The following is a 15,891-nucleotide window of genomic DNA, read 5'->3' on the forward strand; positions in this document are numbered from 1 at the left end:
CTCTTCTAATTTGCTCAATAACAGTCAGATTTGATTTTGTCGGGCAGCTCCACACCATCCACCAAAAGCAGGACTTCCTGCTGGCCAAACATTTTAATTCTGAATCCCATTCCCATTCCAATATGTCAATCCACGGCCTCCTATTGCGCCAGGATGAGGCCACCCTCAGGGTGGAGGAGTAACACTCCTGGGTAACTATTCTGCCTGGGTAACCTCCAACCTGATGGTATGAATAGCAATTTCTCCTTCTGGTAAACACCCCCCCCCCACACACACTTCCTCTATTCCCCACTCTGACCTTTTACTCCTTCTTCCTCCAGGTCCCCTCCACCTCCTCCCCTTTCTCTTATTGTCCACTCTCCTCTCCTAACACATTCTTTCATCTCCAGTCGTTGACCTTTCCCACCCACCTGGCTTCACCTATCACCTTTCACCTTTCACCTAGCTGCTTTCCCCTTCCCTAGCCGTTTAATTCTCTCCCCTTCCCTCTCAGTATTGAAGAAGGGTCTCAGCCCAAAACGTCAGCTGTTATTCTTTTCCATAGACACAGCCTGACTTGCTGAGTTTCTCCAGCATTTTGTGTGTGTTGCTTTAGATTTCCAGCATCTGTAGTTTCTCTCGTGTTTGAGATTTGACTACCTTCATTTTCCCTGATACAGTATTATTTAAATGGCTATCAATTAAACTGCCTTCATTGCCAGCAAAGGGATTCATGATCTCCTGTATCTCAAAAGGATGAGGTGGCAGGAGATGATCTCATAGAAACATAAGAATTGCTGGCTTCGCAGGGTGAATATGGAGTTTGTTTCCCCTGGCTGAGGGAACAAGGTTGCAAAATACAGGATTAGCTATCCAGTAAATGAAATTAAATTTCTTTGCTGAGAGGGTGACCAGCCTTCAAACTCATTACCCATGAGGAGGCTCATTTGCTGGGAATATTCAGGACAGAAATCAATGGCAGTTTAGATACTCAGGTATTCAAGGGAATTGGGGTTAGTGCAGTAAAGGGGCGCTGAGGTAAATTGTTGCGCATGATCCTGTTGAATGGTAGAACAGGGAGGAGAGACTGGGTAGCCTACTCTTGCCTTTGTTCTTGTCTTATGTTTGCCTGTTCCGACAGCTTGCCCAAAGTGTAGGTGTTGAGAGGCTCACCCGTGCCCTTATCCTCCTGCCAGGAGTTCCCTCGTGAAGGTTTTTGTGTCCCCTTTATCCACAGAATATGCTCTGTTCTTCATCGGCCTGTCCAGGTCCTTCTTTTCCGTTAGGGACCCTGTCCCACCCAACACATCTACACTCCTTGTGTAGCAACACTGCCTGGTAGCTCGAAGAGTCTTGTTTCTCCTTTTAAGAGGTGGCTGCAAAGGGTGCAGGTGCTAGGCTACATGCTGGTAGCCACACAGACGCTGCCAATTCGTCAATGAAAAACACAAGGCTGAAACCATCAGGGCTGTTCTGTGAACCTCAAAGTCAGAGTTCACACTCTTAATGTGACTCTCACAAGTAGGGTCAAGTAACCCATCTCATAGATTGACTCCATAAGAACACATCAATTTCCAGCCCATATTTCCTCCCAAGTTCCTAAACAGTTATAGTTACATTGTTCCTATCAAAAGGTATAATTTCAGATGAATTAATACAACTTGTACAACCAACGCAAAATGGTTTGGGTGGCAGTTAGCGTAACATTATCACCCAGGTTCAATTCCCGCCGCTGTCTATAAGGAGTTTGTGTGTTTCTCCCTGTCCCCGAGTTGGTTTCCTCTGGGCCCTCTGGTTTCCCCCCATGTTCCAGAGATGTATGGGTCAGTAGGTTAGTTGGTCACATGAGTGTAATTGGGTATATCTCTAAAATAAAAATAAGAAGAAAGAACACATGTGTAAGGCATCGCTGAGATATTTATTCTGTTGAGTGCATGATAAATTCCATCTATTTTGTTGCGATCATAATATTATAGCACTGTAGCATAATTGTTGCTATTGAGCGTTTTCTTGTTACCAGTTTAAAACTGATTATGTATATTTTTATCTCTCAAAAAATTTCTTTAGGTCGGTTCATTCTTCATGATTAACCTGTGCCTGGTTGTCATAGCAACGCAATTTTCCGAAACAAAGCAACGCGAAAATCAATTAATGCAGGAGCAGCGAGCTCGATTTCTTTCAAACGATAGCACAATTGCAAGTTTCTCTGAGCCAGGGAGCTGCTACGAGGAACTCCTTAAGTATATTTCCCACCTCTACCGGAAGGTGAAGCGCCGAACTTTGCGGCTTTACAAGAGCTGGCGGAACAAGCGGCGCAAGAAGGTCAGCTCGAGCAGCTCAAGCGGGCAGGAGAGGAAGTGCCAGAGTAAAGGGCGCATGAGGTCGATTCATCATCTCATTCACCACCATCACCACCACCACCACCACCATTATCATATCAGCAATGGCAGTTCAAAGGCACAGCGGGGCGGCCCGGAGCTCAGTGACGTGGAGATGAACGCAGTGCAGGTTGACAGCAGGCTCATGCTTCCTTCATCTGCGCTGAGCCATCAGAGCCCCACTTCAGGGCCTGAGTCCGTCCACAGTATTTACCACGCTGACTGCCACTTTGAAGGACCACAAGTTGCTTGCAAGTCTTCCACTGCAGCTAACGTTAAGCTAATGGCTGGCCTTGCACACCGAGGGGGCACCAACTATCCAACTATCGTTCCATCTTTGATGAGCAGGAACAGCTCCACACCAAAGCCAAAGGACAAGAAAAGCGGTAACACGTCCTTCGCTGTGGGCAAAGTGAAGCCTAAGATGAACTTGACCGATTCCTTTGGCAAACTACACCACTTGGTGGGAAACCATGGTAAGCGAGGTCAGGATTCTGTAGCCACCCCAACATCCATCTGAATGGGTTGAAGGCTTCATAACGAAGTGAATTGATTTCACAATTGCTCTGACATTTAAAATCCATTAAGCAGGATTACTAAAGAGATTAAGAATAATGCAGACTTCCAACTGATCGCCTTGGCACACATTGCTGAATTAGACCATAAGATATAAGAGGAGAGTCAGGCCATCAGGCCATCGAATGCACCACCCTGTTTCTCACATCAGCCCCTCTCCCCCTCACCTGTCTTCAGGTTGTACTCCTTCCCTCCCACCTCCTTATTCTGGTTTCTACCTGTAGGATTTTAAGACCCTAAGAAAGGAATAGAATTAAGCCATTTAGCAGATCAGATCTGCTCCACCATTCCATCATGGCTGATTTATTTTCCCTCTCAACCCCATTTTCCTGCCTTCTCCCATAAACTTTGACACCCTTGCTAATCAAGAACCTATCAACCACCCCTTTAAATAGACCCACTGTCGTGTCCTCCACAGCCATCTGTGGCAATGAATCTCAGAGATTCACCACCCTCTGGCTAAAGTTCTCATGAAGTCAATTGATAGAACCAAGTTTAACAGTAAATGAAGCTCGAAAAACTGGAGAAACAGAAAATTAGAAGTAGTGATGGACAACGCTGGAAGCACTCAACAGATCAGGCAGCTTCCGGAAAGTTCAAAGTAAATTCATTATCAAAGTACTGATATGTCACCATATAATACCCTGAGATTTATTTTCCTGCAGGCATTCACAGTAGAACAGAAAAATAGAGTTGACATTTTAGATTATTCAGCACTGGGAAACAATGAAAATAAGTTAGTTTTAAGTTGCAGTGATAGATGTACCACAATGAATCCTTCTGATAGGACGAGAACAGGTTTGCTAAGGTGTTTAATCTACAACCAGATAGCTTCAGTTAATTACCACAGCAAATCTAACATCACCCTAACTGAGATATACCCTGCATTCTATCCACTGCTCCCTGTCTTGTCTCCACCTCAGAACTAACTTGTCTCCTCTCTGACAAAGGGTCTCTACCTGAACTGTTAACTTTCCACAGGTGCTGCCTGACCTGCTGCGTGTTTATAGAATTTTCAGTCTTTGAACCTAAGTTCAAATTCCTTATTAGAACTGTACACAAAACAATGGCCTTGAAAATATTCGTATTATTATTTATATCCAGCATTGTTCATTGGGTTTTATTTTGTTCTTTGAACAGCTCATTCGTTGCTAGGGACAGGTCATGCAGCAGATATGTCTGATTGGTATTCGATTGATCTTAGAGTAGAGTTATAGAGCACAGATGCAGGACCTTCCACCTATCTAGTTCATGCCAATCTATTAATTTTTCTTTTCCCATCGATCTGCTCCCAGATCACAGCCCTCCATCCATGTTGTTATCTGAATTTATCTTAAATGTTGAAATCAATCAATCCCCACTTCCATTGTCAACTCGTTCCACACTCTTAAAATCCTCTGAGTGAAGAAGTTCCCACTCATGTTACCCTTAGACATTTCACCTTTCACCCCAACCCATAACCTCTAGTCTCACCCAACCTCTGTGGAACAAGCCTGCTTGCATTTGCCCTATCTATATCCCTCATAATTGTATAATTCACAAGAAAAAAAAAACAAAAAATATACACAATTTTAACAAAAAAATTAAACACATAAAACAAATCCTACACACATCTGGATTAAGGCCTTTTGTTGGTGGTGCTGGGGTTTATAACATTTTCAAGGTCAGAGAAATAATGGTAGGATTTCACTGCCAAAGGTATTGATGTGTGAGCAATTCTTTAATTCTAAAGTAATAGGATCTTAACATCAGCCAGCCAGTGGCATAGTGGCATCTGCACCAGTCTTCCAGGCAAGTGGTCCCGGGTTCAAATCCAGCTGGCTCCTTGAACACTTTTCATCTGTGCTGGGTTGAGCATCAAGTTAACAACTCATTAAAAAACAGATGATGCTAAAGAAACAACAAGGTTGCCACCTGATGCGCCCCAAGGCATGAAGAGGAAGAAGAATAATAGGATCCTTTCATTAACTTGCCTTAACCCTCTCTTTAGCCCTCATTATTTCGTATACCTCCATCTCCCCTCATTCTTCTATGTTCTAGAGAAGTAGGTTAAAGTATCAGCACAACAACATAGACCAAGCCTGTGCTGTGTGGCACCATTTTATGTTGAATGTTCTTTGTTCAGAAGTGAAAACTTCTTGCTGCTTTTCTACTTACCTGTTCATGCATAGATGCCTCATATCTACTTGCTATATTTCTTTATGACGTAGAGCAGGGGTTCTCAACCTTTTTTATGCCATGGACTCCTACCATTAACTGAGGGATCTGTGGTCCCCAGATTAGGAAATTCTGACATAGAGGATGTCTTTTAGGCCACCATGTTAATATCAGCTCACAGAGCAAACCCATTCTACCACAAATTTTCCCCATGATCATCTTACCTTCTCCCTCCTGAATTGACCATTCACTTACCTCATTCATATGTGCACTATCATATGGGTGATCATGGACAATGACCATGATTGTTCTCAGCAAATTTTTCTACAGAAGTGATTTGCCATTGTCTTCTTCTGGGCAGTGCCTTTACAAGACGGATGACCCCAGCCGTTATCATTACTCTTCAGAGATCATCGGCCTGGCGTCACCAGGACTTAGGATTATGCACCAGGTGTGATGACCACCATCTGCTCCCATGACTTCATGTGACTCTGATCGGGGCGGCGGGGGGGGGGGGGGGTCAGTGCTAAGCAGGCGTTACACCTTGCCTAAGGGTGACCTGCAGGCTAGTGGAGGAAAGAGGCTCCTTACACCTCCTTTGATAGGGATGCATCTTCACTCTGCCACTCAAACTTATCTTAAAATAATTGTGGCTCTTATTATTTCTGATTCCTTTCTGATTCCTTTCTTTTAGCTGAAAATAAAACATCCTTTTCTGTTCCTGCATGTTCCATGAAAATAAGCCTTTTCTTCCAATATAATTTTGTCTTTTTAATTAAAATCCCCGTTCAGCAGTTTCTGAGATATTCAAACCACTCCATTGGCACCAACAGTCAATGTCACATTTCTTCCCCATTCTGATATTTGGTCTGAAACAACAACAGAACCTCTTGCCCATGTCTGTATGCTGTTTATGCATTGACATGCTGCTACAAGATTGGCTAATTAGATATTTGCTGAATGGGCAGGTGTATCTAATAAAGTGGCCACTAAGTGTAGAACTAAAGGCAAGATAGAGCTAATGGAAGATGTGAAAACTTGATGAAAAAGACAACCTGGTTATGCAACCACTGACGCCAAGCAGACAACCTCTGAAGTGTATTGATAATGGCTGGGGTCACCCGTCTTGTGAAGACACTGCCCAGAAGAAAGCAATGGCAAACCACTTCTGTAGAAAAAATTGCCAAAGAACAATCATAGTCATGTAACCATGATCACCCACGTCATATGACATGGCACATAATTACGTTGAAGACTTCAAAGTAAATCTCCAGCCCCCTGTCAACTCCAATTTTGCTGGGATTTGAAATCACAATTGCCCATTGAACATGCCACAGGAAGCAATTGGGATAAATGCACAAATTGTTACATGGATCTTACAAAGTTTGATTGTGGCCTGAGGTGCCATTACCTCAAGTACATGAAAGTAAAATTCCAATAAGTTCCTCCTGTGCTACATCAGTTATACTTTCACTGTGACGTGATTATTGACTTTCTTCCCCAATTTCCCACAGTCTGTTGCTTCTGATCACCAATATGTCATATGCACACTTTAAACCAAGACAATTTAGGGAAAAGAGAACTCTATTAAAAGAAATTCTGTTGAAATCTTATACCTGTTCCTTATGCAATAGTTTATTGTTTTCTGTTTATCATTTATCGCAGTAGTTTATTGTTTGACCGCACATACACTCAGTGGCCACTTTCCTGGGGACGGGGTGGATGTCCGTGGTCTTCTGCTGCTTTAGCCCATCCAGTTCAAGGTTTGACGTATTGAGCATTCAGAGATTCCACTGTTGTAACACATGTTTATTTGAGTTGCTGTTGCCCTACTATCAGCTTGAACCAGTATGGCCATTCTCCTCTGCCCTCTCCCATTATCAAGGCATTTTCGCCTACAGGACTGCCACTCACTGGATTTTTTTGTGTTTCGTACATTCTCTGTAAACTCTCGAGCAGGGATTCCCAACCTTTTTTTAACACGGACCTCTCGGTTAATGCCACTGACCCCTATCATTAACTGAGGGGTCCATGGACCCCAGGTTGGGAACCCCTGCTCTAGAGAGTGTTGTGAGTGAAAATCCCAAGAGATCAGGAGTTTCTGAGATACTCAAACTACCCTGTCTAGAGCCAACAATCATTCCATGGTCAAAGTCACTAAGATCACATGTCTTCCGCGTTTTGGTGTTTGATCTGACCAACAGCTGTACCTCTTGATCGTGTCTGCATGCATTTATGCATTGAGTTGCTGCCACGTGATTGGCTGATTAGCTATTTGCATCAATGAGCAGATATACAGGTGTACCTACTAAAGTGGCCATTGAGTGTATGCACAGTAAACTTTCCCTGATTGGAGCATTTACTCTATACATACTTTCTGGGATGTGTATATTGTGTTTTGTGGAAACTTTCTGCAAGACAGCCACCGCAGAGAGACAGACCGTGTTCTGCTTATGTTGAATGGTTGCATTGTAGAAGAGACATCTGGTGAATCTGAAAATGTTCATCAACAGAACCTTGGAGAATAAACATCAAAAGTTGTGCTTTTTTTTGCCAAATTTGGGTTTGTAGCCGCTGAATCTGAAACTATCCACATTCTCAATTCATCATGTGCTCTAACATCCAAAGATTTAGTTTTTGAGCACCAAACAGAAAATATGGTCCCAGATGCCATGTTTTAATTTGGCTATTCTGTCTTCCTGTTGCTGGAAGTGGCCCAGTAATGTATAAGAGGTCCAAAATGGTAATATTTTATTACCATGGTTATTCTCTCTCTCTCTACTAAGAAAAAAATGTTCTCAATGTTTTATCTGTCTTTACTTTCTAACTGTGTTCAAAACTAGTTTTGATGTAACAACCACTTCTCACAGAGTTGTAGATTTACACAGCACAGAAACTTCCCCTTCAGCCCAACTTGCCCAAGATGATTCCTGAGGTAGCCCCATTTGCCTGCATTTGGTGCTTATTTCCTCCCAACCTTTCCTCTCTATGTACCTGCCTAAATGTCCTGTAAGTGTTGTAACTGTATCCACACTTATTCAATAAACCTACCACCCTTTGTGTGGAAAAACTTGCCTCTCAGACACTCGTAGATCTTTGCTCTCTCACCTTAAACATCTGCTTCTAGTTTTAGACTGCCTTGCTCTAGGAATTGCACTTTATCTGTGCCCCTCATGATTGCATAGACCTCTATGTCCCCCCTCAGCCTCCCTTGGTCCAGAGACAGCAGTTCAAAGTTCGAAGTAAATTTATTGTCAACGTACGTATATGCCACCATACTCAGTAAATCCAAGAACCATAATAGATTCAATGAGAGGCGGCTGCCAACAGGATGGACAAGTAACCAATGTGCAAAAGACAACAAACTGTGCAAATACAAAAAGAGAAATTATATTAATAGTAAATAAATTCAAAGATTCAGAGATTCAGATTGCATTTATTATCAAAGTATGTGTACAGAATATTACTCTGTGATTTGTCCTCTGGCGGGCCGCCATGAAACAAAGAGGCACCATAGAACCTATTTAGAAAAAACATCAAACACCCAACACACGGAAAAAGAACAAATTGCGTAAACAGCAAAAAGCAAGCAAACAGCACACAGAATATCAAACCAGGAGTCCAGTAGTATTCAGTTTAGTTCAGTTCAGTGCCACGCCACTAGCCACTGTAGACCGCAGGGGCCACTCTTTGCCAAAGCGCCCCCAGTCCACATCAATCATCCCAATCAAACCGCTCAAAAACCGGAAAAAAACGAGTAACCAGAATGCAGAAACACGTGCAACATGATAAGCAATAGCTATGAGATGAAAAGTCCTTGTAAGTGAGTCCATAGTTTGTGGGAACAGTCCAGTGATGGGCCAAACGAAGTTGAATGAAGTTGGAGGCTATCCAGTCTCGCCTCATAGATCAGGCATTTCAATCCTGGCAACACCCTTGTGAATCTTTTCTGCTCACTCCCTGCCTTAATAAATCTGATCTTTATTGAGTCAAATATAGAAGACGCTGTTTACATTAGTTTTATGGCTGATTTTGATTAGCTGTCTTTATATTTTATGTTTTGAATGGAAATGGGCTATTCAGTCAGATTTACTGATTAACAAATGGATTGGACATGAATCTCCTCATAAGACTAAATGAAACAAAGTTGAAATACAATATTCAAAAGTGTCCATTGACGTAATCTATTTATGCTCATGAAACACAGTACTGTGCAAAAGTGTTAGGCACCCTAGATTTTTTAATATGGTTTCAGATGGTCTGGCCTCCACAGAGCCCTGATCTCAACATCATCAAGGCTGTCTGGGATAACCTGGAGAGACAGAAGTAAACAAGACAGCCAAAGTCTGCAGAAGAACTATGGCAAGTTCTCCAGGATGCTTGGAACAACCTACCAGTTGATTTTCTAATAAAGCTGCACAACAGTGTACCTAAGAGAATTGATGCGGTTTTAAAGGCAAAAGGTGGTCATACCAAATATTGATTTGATTTAGTTTTTTTTTACTGTTTACTGCTCTTTGTAGTATGTTTTTGATATTAAGAAACTTTTCATTTCATTATTTTTGAAAGCATCTTTGCTTTACAGAAGTTTTTTACTTGTGCCTAAGACTTTTGCACAGTGCTGTAGATGACTAGTTCGTACCTTTAAGCTGGCAGTTTATGTGAACAGGAGATGTGTATCACATTGCCATGTTATAAACATAATAAGAGACAGCATTATTAAGGTTTGCAAATAAGTGATAAACTGAAAACTCAGTAAGTTCTATCGTACCTTGATAGTTTTGTCTGGGTGTCTCTATTGAAGGAATCTTTCGAGCTGCAAGCAAGTTGTCAGGGCTCAGCATGCCGTGTTCCACTGCCAATACTCAGACTGGAGACTTGACCTGTGAGCTTCAGAACTGCCCATATTGTGCCCGTGTCTTGGAAAACCCCGAGCTCGAGCTCAACGATTCAGAGAGCGGAGACTCTGACGCCGACGGTGTGTACGACTTCACGCACGACGTCCGGCAAGGCGACCAAAGAGATCAGATGCGGAAGAACAAGAAGAAACCAAAGGAAATGAATAAATGTGTGCTGCTCTGGACATTGTTCTCCGAAAAGATGAAAAGAATTGTTGAAAGCAAATATTTCAACCGTGGGATTATGATTGCCATTCTGATAAATACACTGAGCATGGGCATTGAGTATCATGAGCAGGTTAGTGGCTGCAATCACTTGCAGAAGAAATTTTGCACTTCAATATTCTTTGATTTGGTTATGCTTTCCTGCTATTCTGCTAAGTAAGCTTTGAAAACTAATCAGACTGAAATTGTTATTAATGTTTATCACTTGAATGAAGTTATTTGCCATTGAAAGCCAATTGCCTTGATGAGATTATTGCTTTTGATTAAAGTGGAGCAACCAGATAAAGTAGCGAGTACGATTATCTTCTGGTGTAACACAACCATTGTTGGGCTACTGGAGTGTAGCGTTGAAATTGTTGTCCCGGAGTTGAATAGTAACAGAAAATGCTGGAAAAGTACTGCTGAATCAGGCTGCATCTGTGCAAAGAAAAACAGAGTTAACATTTTTAAGTCAAGGACCCTTAGTCAGAACTGAGAAAGAGAGAGAACAAGTTGGTTTCAAGTTTCATTGAAGATGGCGGAGAGAGAGGTAGGATAAAGGGAAGATCGCTGATAGGATGCAACTAAGATTGCCATGGCAATATATTGCAGAGGTCATCTGGTTGGTTAATGGGGGCCCTTGGAGAAAGAGGATGAGTAAAAACTATGAAATTAGGGAGGGGGAATGCTGTGAAATGGAGGGCTGTGGGATGTGCCCAGAACACATGGAGAGAAAAGGACTCAGTCAATATCACAGTTGGATGACTTCCAGCAGAAATGACCAGTTTTGATATAGACAAAGAAAGTAAGTAACCTGAAATAGTTTAAGTTCATAAGGTAGCAACGTGTCCAGATAATGCTTAAATTTGCATTATACCTTGTTATGAGAGGATAGGAAGCCTTAGACAGATAAGTCAGAGTAGGGATGCGGTAGAAAATTAAATCTTATATTAGGCCACAGGAAGCTAGTGTCACTCCTTCAGAATCAATGCTGGTGATCTGTAGAGTGGTGACCCAATCTGCATTTCGTTTGTCCAGTGTGGAGGAGACCACATTTTGAGAGGTGAATGCAATATGCGAGATTGAAAGAAGTACAAGTGATTTGTTGCTTTGGCTGTTTGGCTCTCTGGTTGATGGGAAGGAAGGAAGTGAAAGCAGTGGTGTTGTATCTCTGGGCAAATGGGCCTAGTTTGGATGGGCATCGTGGTTGGAATGGGCCAGCTGAGCTGAAGGGTCTGTTTCTGTGCTGTATGCCTCTACGGCGATGTGTTTAGATGGAAAATTGCTGAGAGAGTGACTGGTGGAGACAAAAAAAAACAGATTTTGAAACTCATAAAGCTCTTGGACTCTTCTAAATAATGAAAGGGAGAGGGAGGGGAATATCAGAGGTATAGGTAGGTTAAATGCAGACATACTTTTCCCACTGAGGTTTAGTGAGATTAGAACTAGAGGTCATACAGTAGGTTAAGGGTTAGAGGTGAAATATTTGAGGGAGAACTTCTCTCAGAGGACAGTACAAGTGGACAGCAAGCTGCTAGTGGCAGATGAAGATTTGATTGCAACATTCAAGAGAAAATTGGATAAATATATGGATGGGAGGGGTACAGAGAGCTCTGGCCTTGTTTCTGTGCTATTGTGCTCTATGATTCTGAGTTTATTAATGCAATCTTTTTGAAGCTTACTGAAAACGCAAATGATGACCCACTGAATGTAAAGGCTGGTGGTGGGGAAGACGAGGTGCAAGGGAATGAAAGTTTGCAATTGACTGAAATCACACATTATACTTCGGAGAAACGTGGAAATATTTGGGAGTCAGACATTCGGTTATGATTTAAGCATCGCTCAGTGGAAAATGTTAGAAGTTGTGTGAACTGAGGGAATACGTGGATAGAAGATAGAACACAGAACACTACAGCATAGCACAAAATGTCGTGCCAACCCCTTAACCTGCTCTAAGATCCATCTGAACTTTCCCTCCCACATACCCTTCACATTTTTATCATTCATGTTTGGACACTTTAAGGGCATTTCTCAGGAATCAAGTGGAAATGTTATTATAATATGAGATTGCTTATAACACTGGACAACAAATTTTTTTAGAAGTATTGCCTCCTCAAATTTTTTTATATGATAGACCACTTGAAGCTGAACACAAATATAATTTCAGGCTACTTGTATCACATGAGAATTTGAAGAATTAAGAAATTAACTTTTGCTGAATATAATGTGTTTAATTGCGTAACGGTGCTGACACTTTGCAAAAGTTCAACTAAGCTAAAAATATGTCATTGATGATTTTTGTCTGAGGCTTCTCACTTAAGTGTCCAACAATAATCAGCCAGTGTTGATAGATTCCAGTTGCCCCAATACTGTTTCTCCATGAATCACAATGTCCTGGTGAAACTTCTCACTATGCTCATCAGTGACAGGGCCAACATTTGCAGGGAAGAGGTCTAAATGGGAATGCAGAAAATGAATCTTTAGTGACATGTTGCACTTCATGGTTTTGTACGCTTGCTGCGTGTTGTCAACCAGCTGCATGTAGTTTGGTGTCTTGTAGTTGCCAAGAAAATTTTCAGCAACATCCTTGAATGCCTTTCATGCGAATTTTCTCTGGTCCCACCAGGAGTTCATCAAATTGCCTGCATTGGTGACCTGTTTGATTTGTGGACAAACAAAAGTGCCTTCCTTAATCTTGGCCTCAGTTATTCTGACTTGAATTATGAATTGAATAACAGATATAGGCAATTTTTAAAAATGGTGCATGATAGGGAAATTTCATGGTGATTCTCATGTTCAGCAGCCCATAAGATAAGATAAACCCAGAAGTATACAGGAGGTTGTCCAGTATAATAAATACTGGGCCATCATGTTTCATTTTCATCACTGTTGCTACCTGACACCAGATGCCTGATAGCAGAGATACAACATTAGAGCTTCAACAACATTATTTCTTTGTTTTAATACCAGTCAAGTTTTGAATGACAACTTTTATTGCATTTTCTTTTAGTAGTGAGTCTTACTAAGACTTAATTTTACAAAAGTTTTGGCTTCTGTTTGGACATTGTAAGGCTATTTTCTCGTGAACAAGTAGAAAGTTTCTTAAGAAGTTAAGATTTGCATTGTAGTATTAGCAGTACGATCACTCAAGTTGAATATGATGTTCTCCTAAGGGGGTTATTCCCTTAATGGAGAGCATGACTTTGTTTAACGTGGGGAGGCTGATGCACAGGCAGCCACCCCACCATCCTTGACAGATTGGGACCAGAGTCCAGTGCATGGTGTGCAGGGCAACTGGGGATCCTTCACTACCACAGCATTCCTTTACCTTCACTGCCGTTGTCATGCGTCATCATCATGGGACAGCATGGTAGCTTCGTGGTTAGCACGTTCAGTTCCTGCCACTGCCTGTAAGAAGTTTGTATGTTCTCTCTATGACCGCGTTTGTTACTGGTCGGTAAGTTAATTGGTCTTTGTAAATTGCCCCGTGATCAGGCTAGGACTAAACTGGGGGACTGCTGGGCAGCGTGGCTGCAAGGGCCAGAAGGGCCTATTCCACACTGTATCTCAATAAATAAATAAATAAGCAAAAATCTTCCACCAGCTCCACTGTTGAGGTCTTGGTTGAATCACACTTTATTGCAACCTCCCCATGGGCAACCATACCAGGACCTAAGCTTCTGGCCACATCGCTGTTAGGATCTTAGGAACACACAAGCCTCTGCACTCACAACAAGGTGACGATCCTTGGAGAAGATTCCATTATTGAACTGAACGTTAAGCATTAAAGCACATGACTTAGAATACAGAGCAAAGCAATTCTAGTTGTTCTCTGCAACCTCACTGTCCTGATTTAGGAAATGAATTTACTACAATGCATACAGTGTTATCTTTTTCAGGATAATTTTCATTATTAACAAGTAAGCATTTGTTCGCAACTTCTCTTATCTGGGATATCCTTTTGTCTTCAACACATGAATTGGCTCTTTGTGTTCAACTTTATTTGCAGTAACATGTAGACTAATAAAGGCGAATGGATTAATTCTGCTGGAAGGAGATAATTTTGTGGTAATTATATTTTATAGGATGACAACTTGCTTTATTAAAATATTGTATAGTATTTCAAAAAGGGGCATCATTATCCTTCACGTTTGATGGTTAGCAGAGGAAATTGCCAAGCAATCCAGACCATTTGCAGCATCTGCAGTCTCTTGCGTTTTTATTTTTGCAGAATTATTTTTTATTATTTAGAGGTACAGGGTGGTTATAGCATCTTTCGGCCCAATAAACGCACACCAACCAATTACTCCCACGTGACCACTTAAGCTACTAACTGGTACGTTTTTGGACTGTGGGAAGAAACCAGAGCTCCCAGAGGGAATCCATGTGGATATGGGGAGAACGCACAAAAACTCCTTACACATAGTGGTGGGAACTGAATCCGGGTCGCTGGCATTATAATAGCATTATGGTAACCACTACACTGCCGTTCCTCCCCAAATTCACCCAAATCAAGCCTTGTTTCCCTTGACTCTCTCTTTTTGTCATCTAGCTTTAAAGTAGCATGCAGAATAATCTGCAGTTTTAATTTTGTTCAGAATGTGAGTAAAAAAAATCTTTTTGATCTGAGGCAGCAAAGTTGGGCTCTTGGGAAACAAGAAATCACAGACGCAGGAATCTGGAGCAACAAACCTTCTACTGGAGGAACTCAGCGGCTCGAGCAGCATCGGTGGGCGTGGAGGTGGGGGAGGAATTGCCAATGTTTTGCGTCAATACCCAGTCGAGTTTGAACCAGAACCTCGTGAATTCTATTGCTCCACAAGTGCCGCTTGACCTGCTGAGTCCTTCAGCAGATTGCTCGTTGCTTTTGGGTCCTTTGAATGTTCGATACTCCAACCAACATGTCTGGTGAAGGTGCTACTCTGTATGTCAGTTGGATGTCTGTCAAAAGCTGTATTACAGAGTAGGAAAGTCACTTTGTCATTCAATTTGAAAATTTAGTTTGAGTTGGTGGCGAAGGGGTTTTTTTTTGGTCTTGTTGTTGTTGCTTGTGTTGTTCTGCTGAACATTGTGACCATGCCAGACACCCCACCCTGCAAAAACTCATTTCAGGGAGGTAGCATCATCAATTTGCGGGAGACTCCCGGAACTTCCGGGAGAGGTGGGATGACTGCATTAGAATAGCTCCTTAGCAGCTAGCCAGCTAGTTTAAATAACGTTAGCTATGCTGGTGAACGAATGACACCTGTTAAACTCACCTCAACATGTCTTTTACAGTCTTAACCCACCATGGGCAATAGAAAAGTCACTGTTGTAAACAGCGCAGCGAGCAACACTGTCATTATTTTTGACCCCTATTAGGCAGGGGTACACTTTAGTGTAGTCTGGGGTGACGTACGTTTTATATTTTCTTTTTTTGGAACACTCTGCCACTCTGACTTTTTTTGGAACTCTCGCTCTTGCTGTCTCTCTATCGCGCGTGCACGCTCTCTCGCTCGTGGTCGCTCTCACTCGTGCTTGCTTTCTCGCTCTTGCTGTCTCTCTCTCTCTCTCACGCTTGCTTCCTCACTCTCTCTCGCACGCGTGTGCTCTCTCGCTCTCTCTCTCGTGGTCACTCTCACTCGCACTTGCTCTCTCGCGCTTGCTTTCTTGCTCTCGTGCTTGCTTTCTTTCTCTCTTGCGCGCGCGCTCTCTCGCTC

General features: G+C 42.2%; 1 protein-coding gene across 2 annotated transcripts in view; it reads left to right on the forward strand.

Moving 5' to 3' along the window:
• cacna1ha (calcium channel, voltage-dependent, T type, alpha 1H subunit a) overlaps positions 1–15,891 on the forward strand; it is a 647,795-nt gene that overhangs the window by 407,777 nt on the left and 224,127 nt on the right. For both annotated transcript variants that reach the window (XM_063059309.1, XM_063059307.1), the window contains 2 exons: positions 2,047–2,833; positions 9,895–10,286. In XM_063059309.1, coding sequence (XP_062915379.1) covers positions 2,047–2,833; positions 9,895–10,286 — 1,179 coding nt within the window. The remainder of the gene's footprint in view (positions 1–2,046; positions 2,834–9,894; positions 10,287–15,891) is intronic.

Source organism: Mobula hypostoma, chromosome 9 (genome assembly GCF_963921235.1).
Source record: "Mobula hypostoma chromosome 9, sMobHyp1.1, whole genome shotgun sequence".
Classification (NCBI taxonomy): domain Eukaryota; kingdom Metazoa; phylum Chordata; class Chondrichthyes; order Myliobatiformes; family Myliobatidae; genus Mobula; species Mobula hypostoma.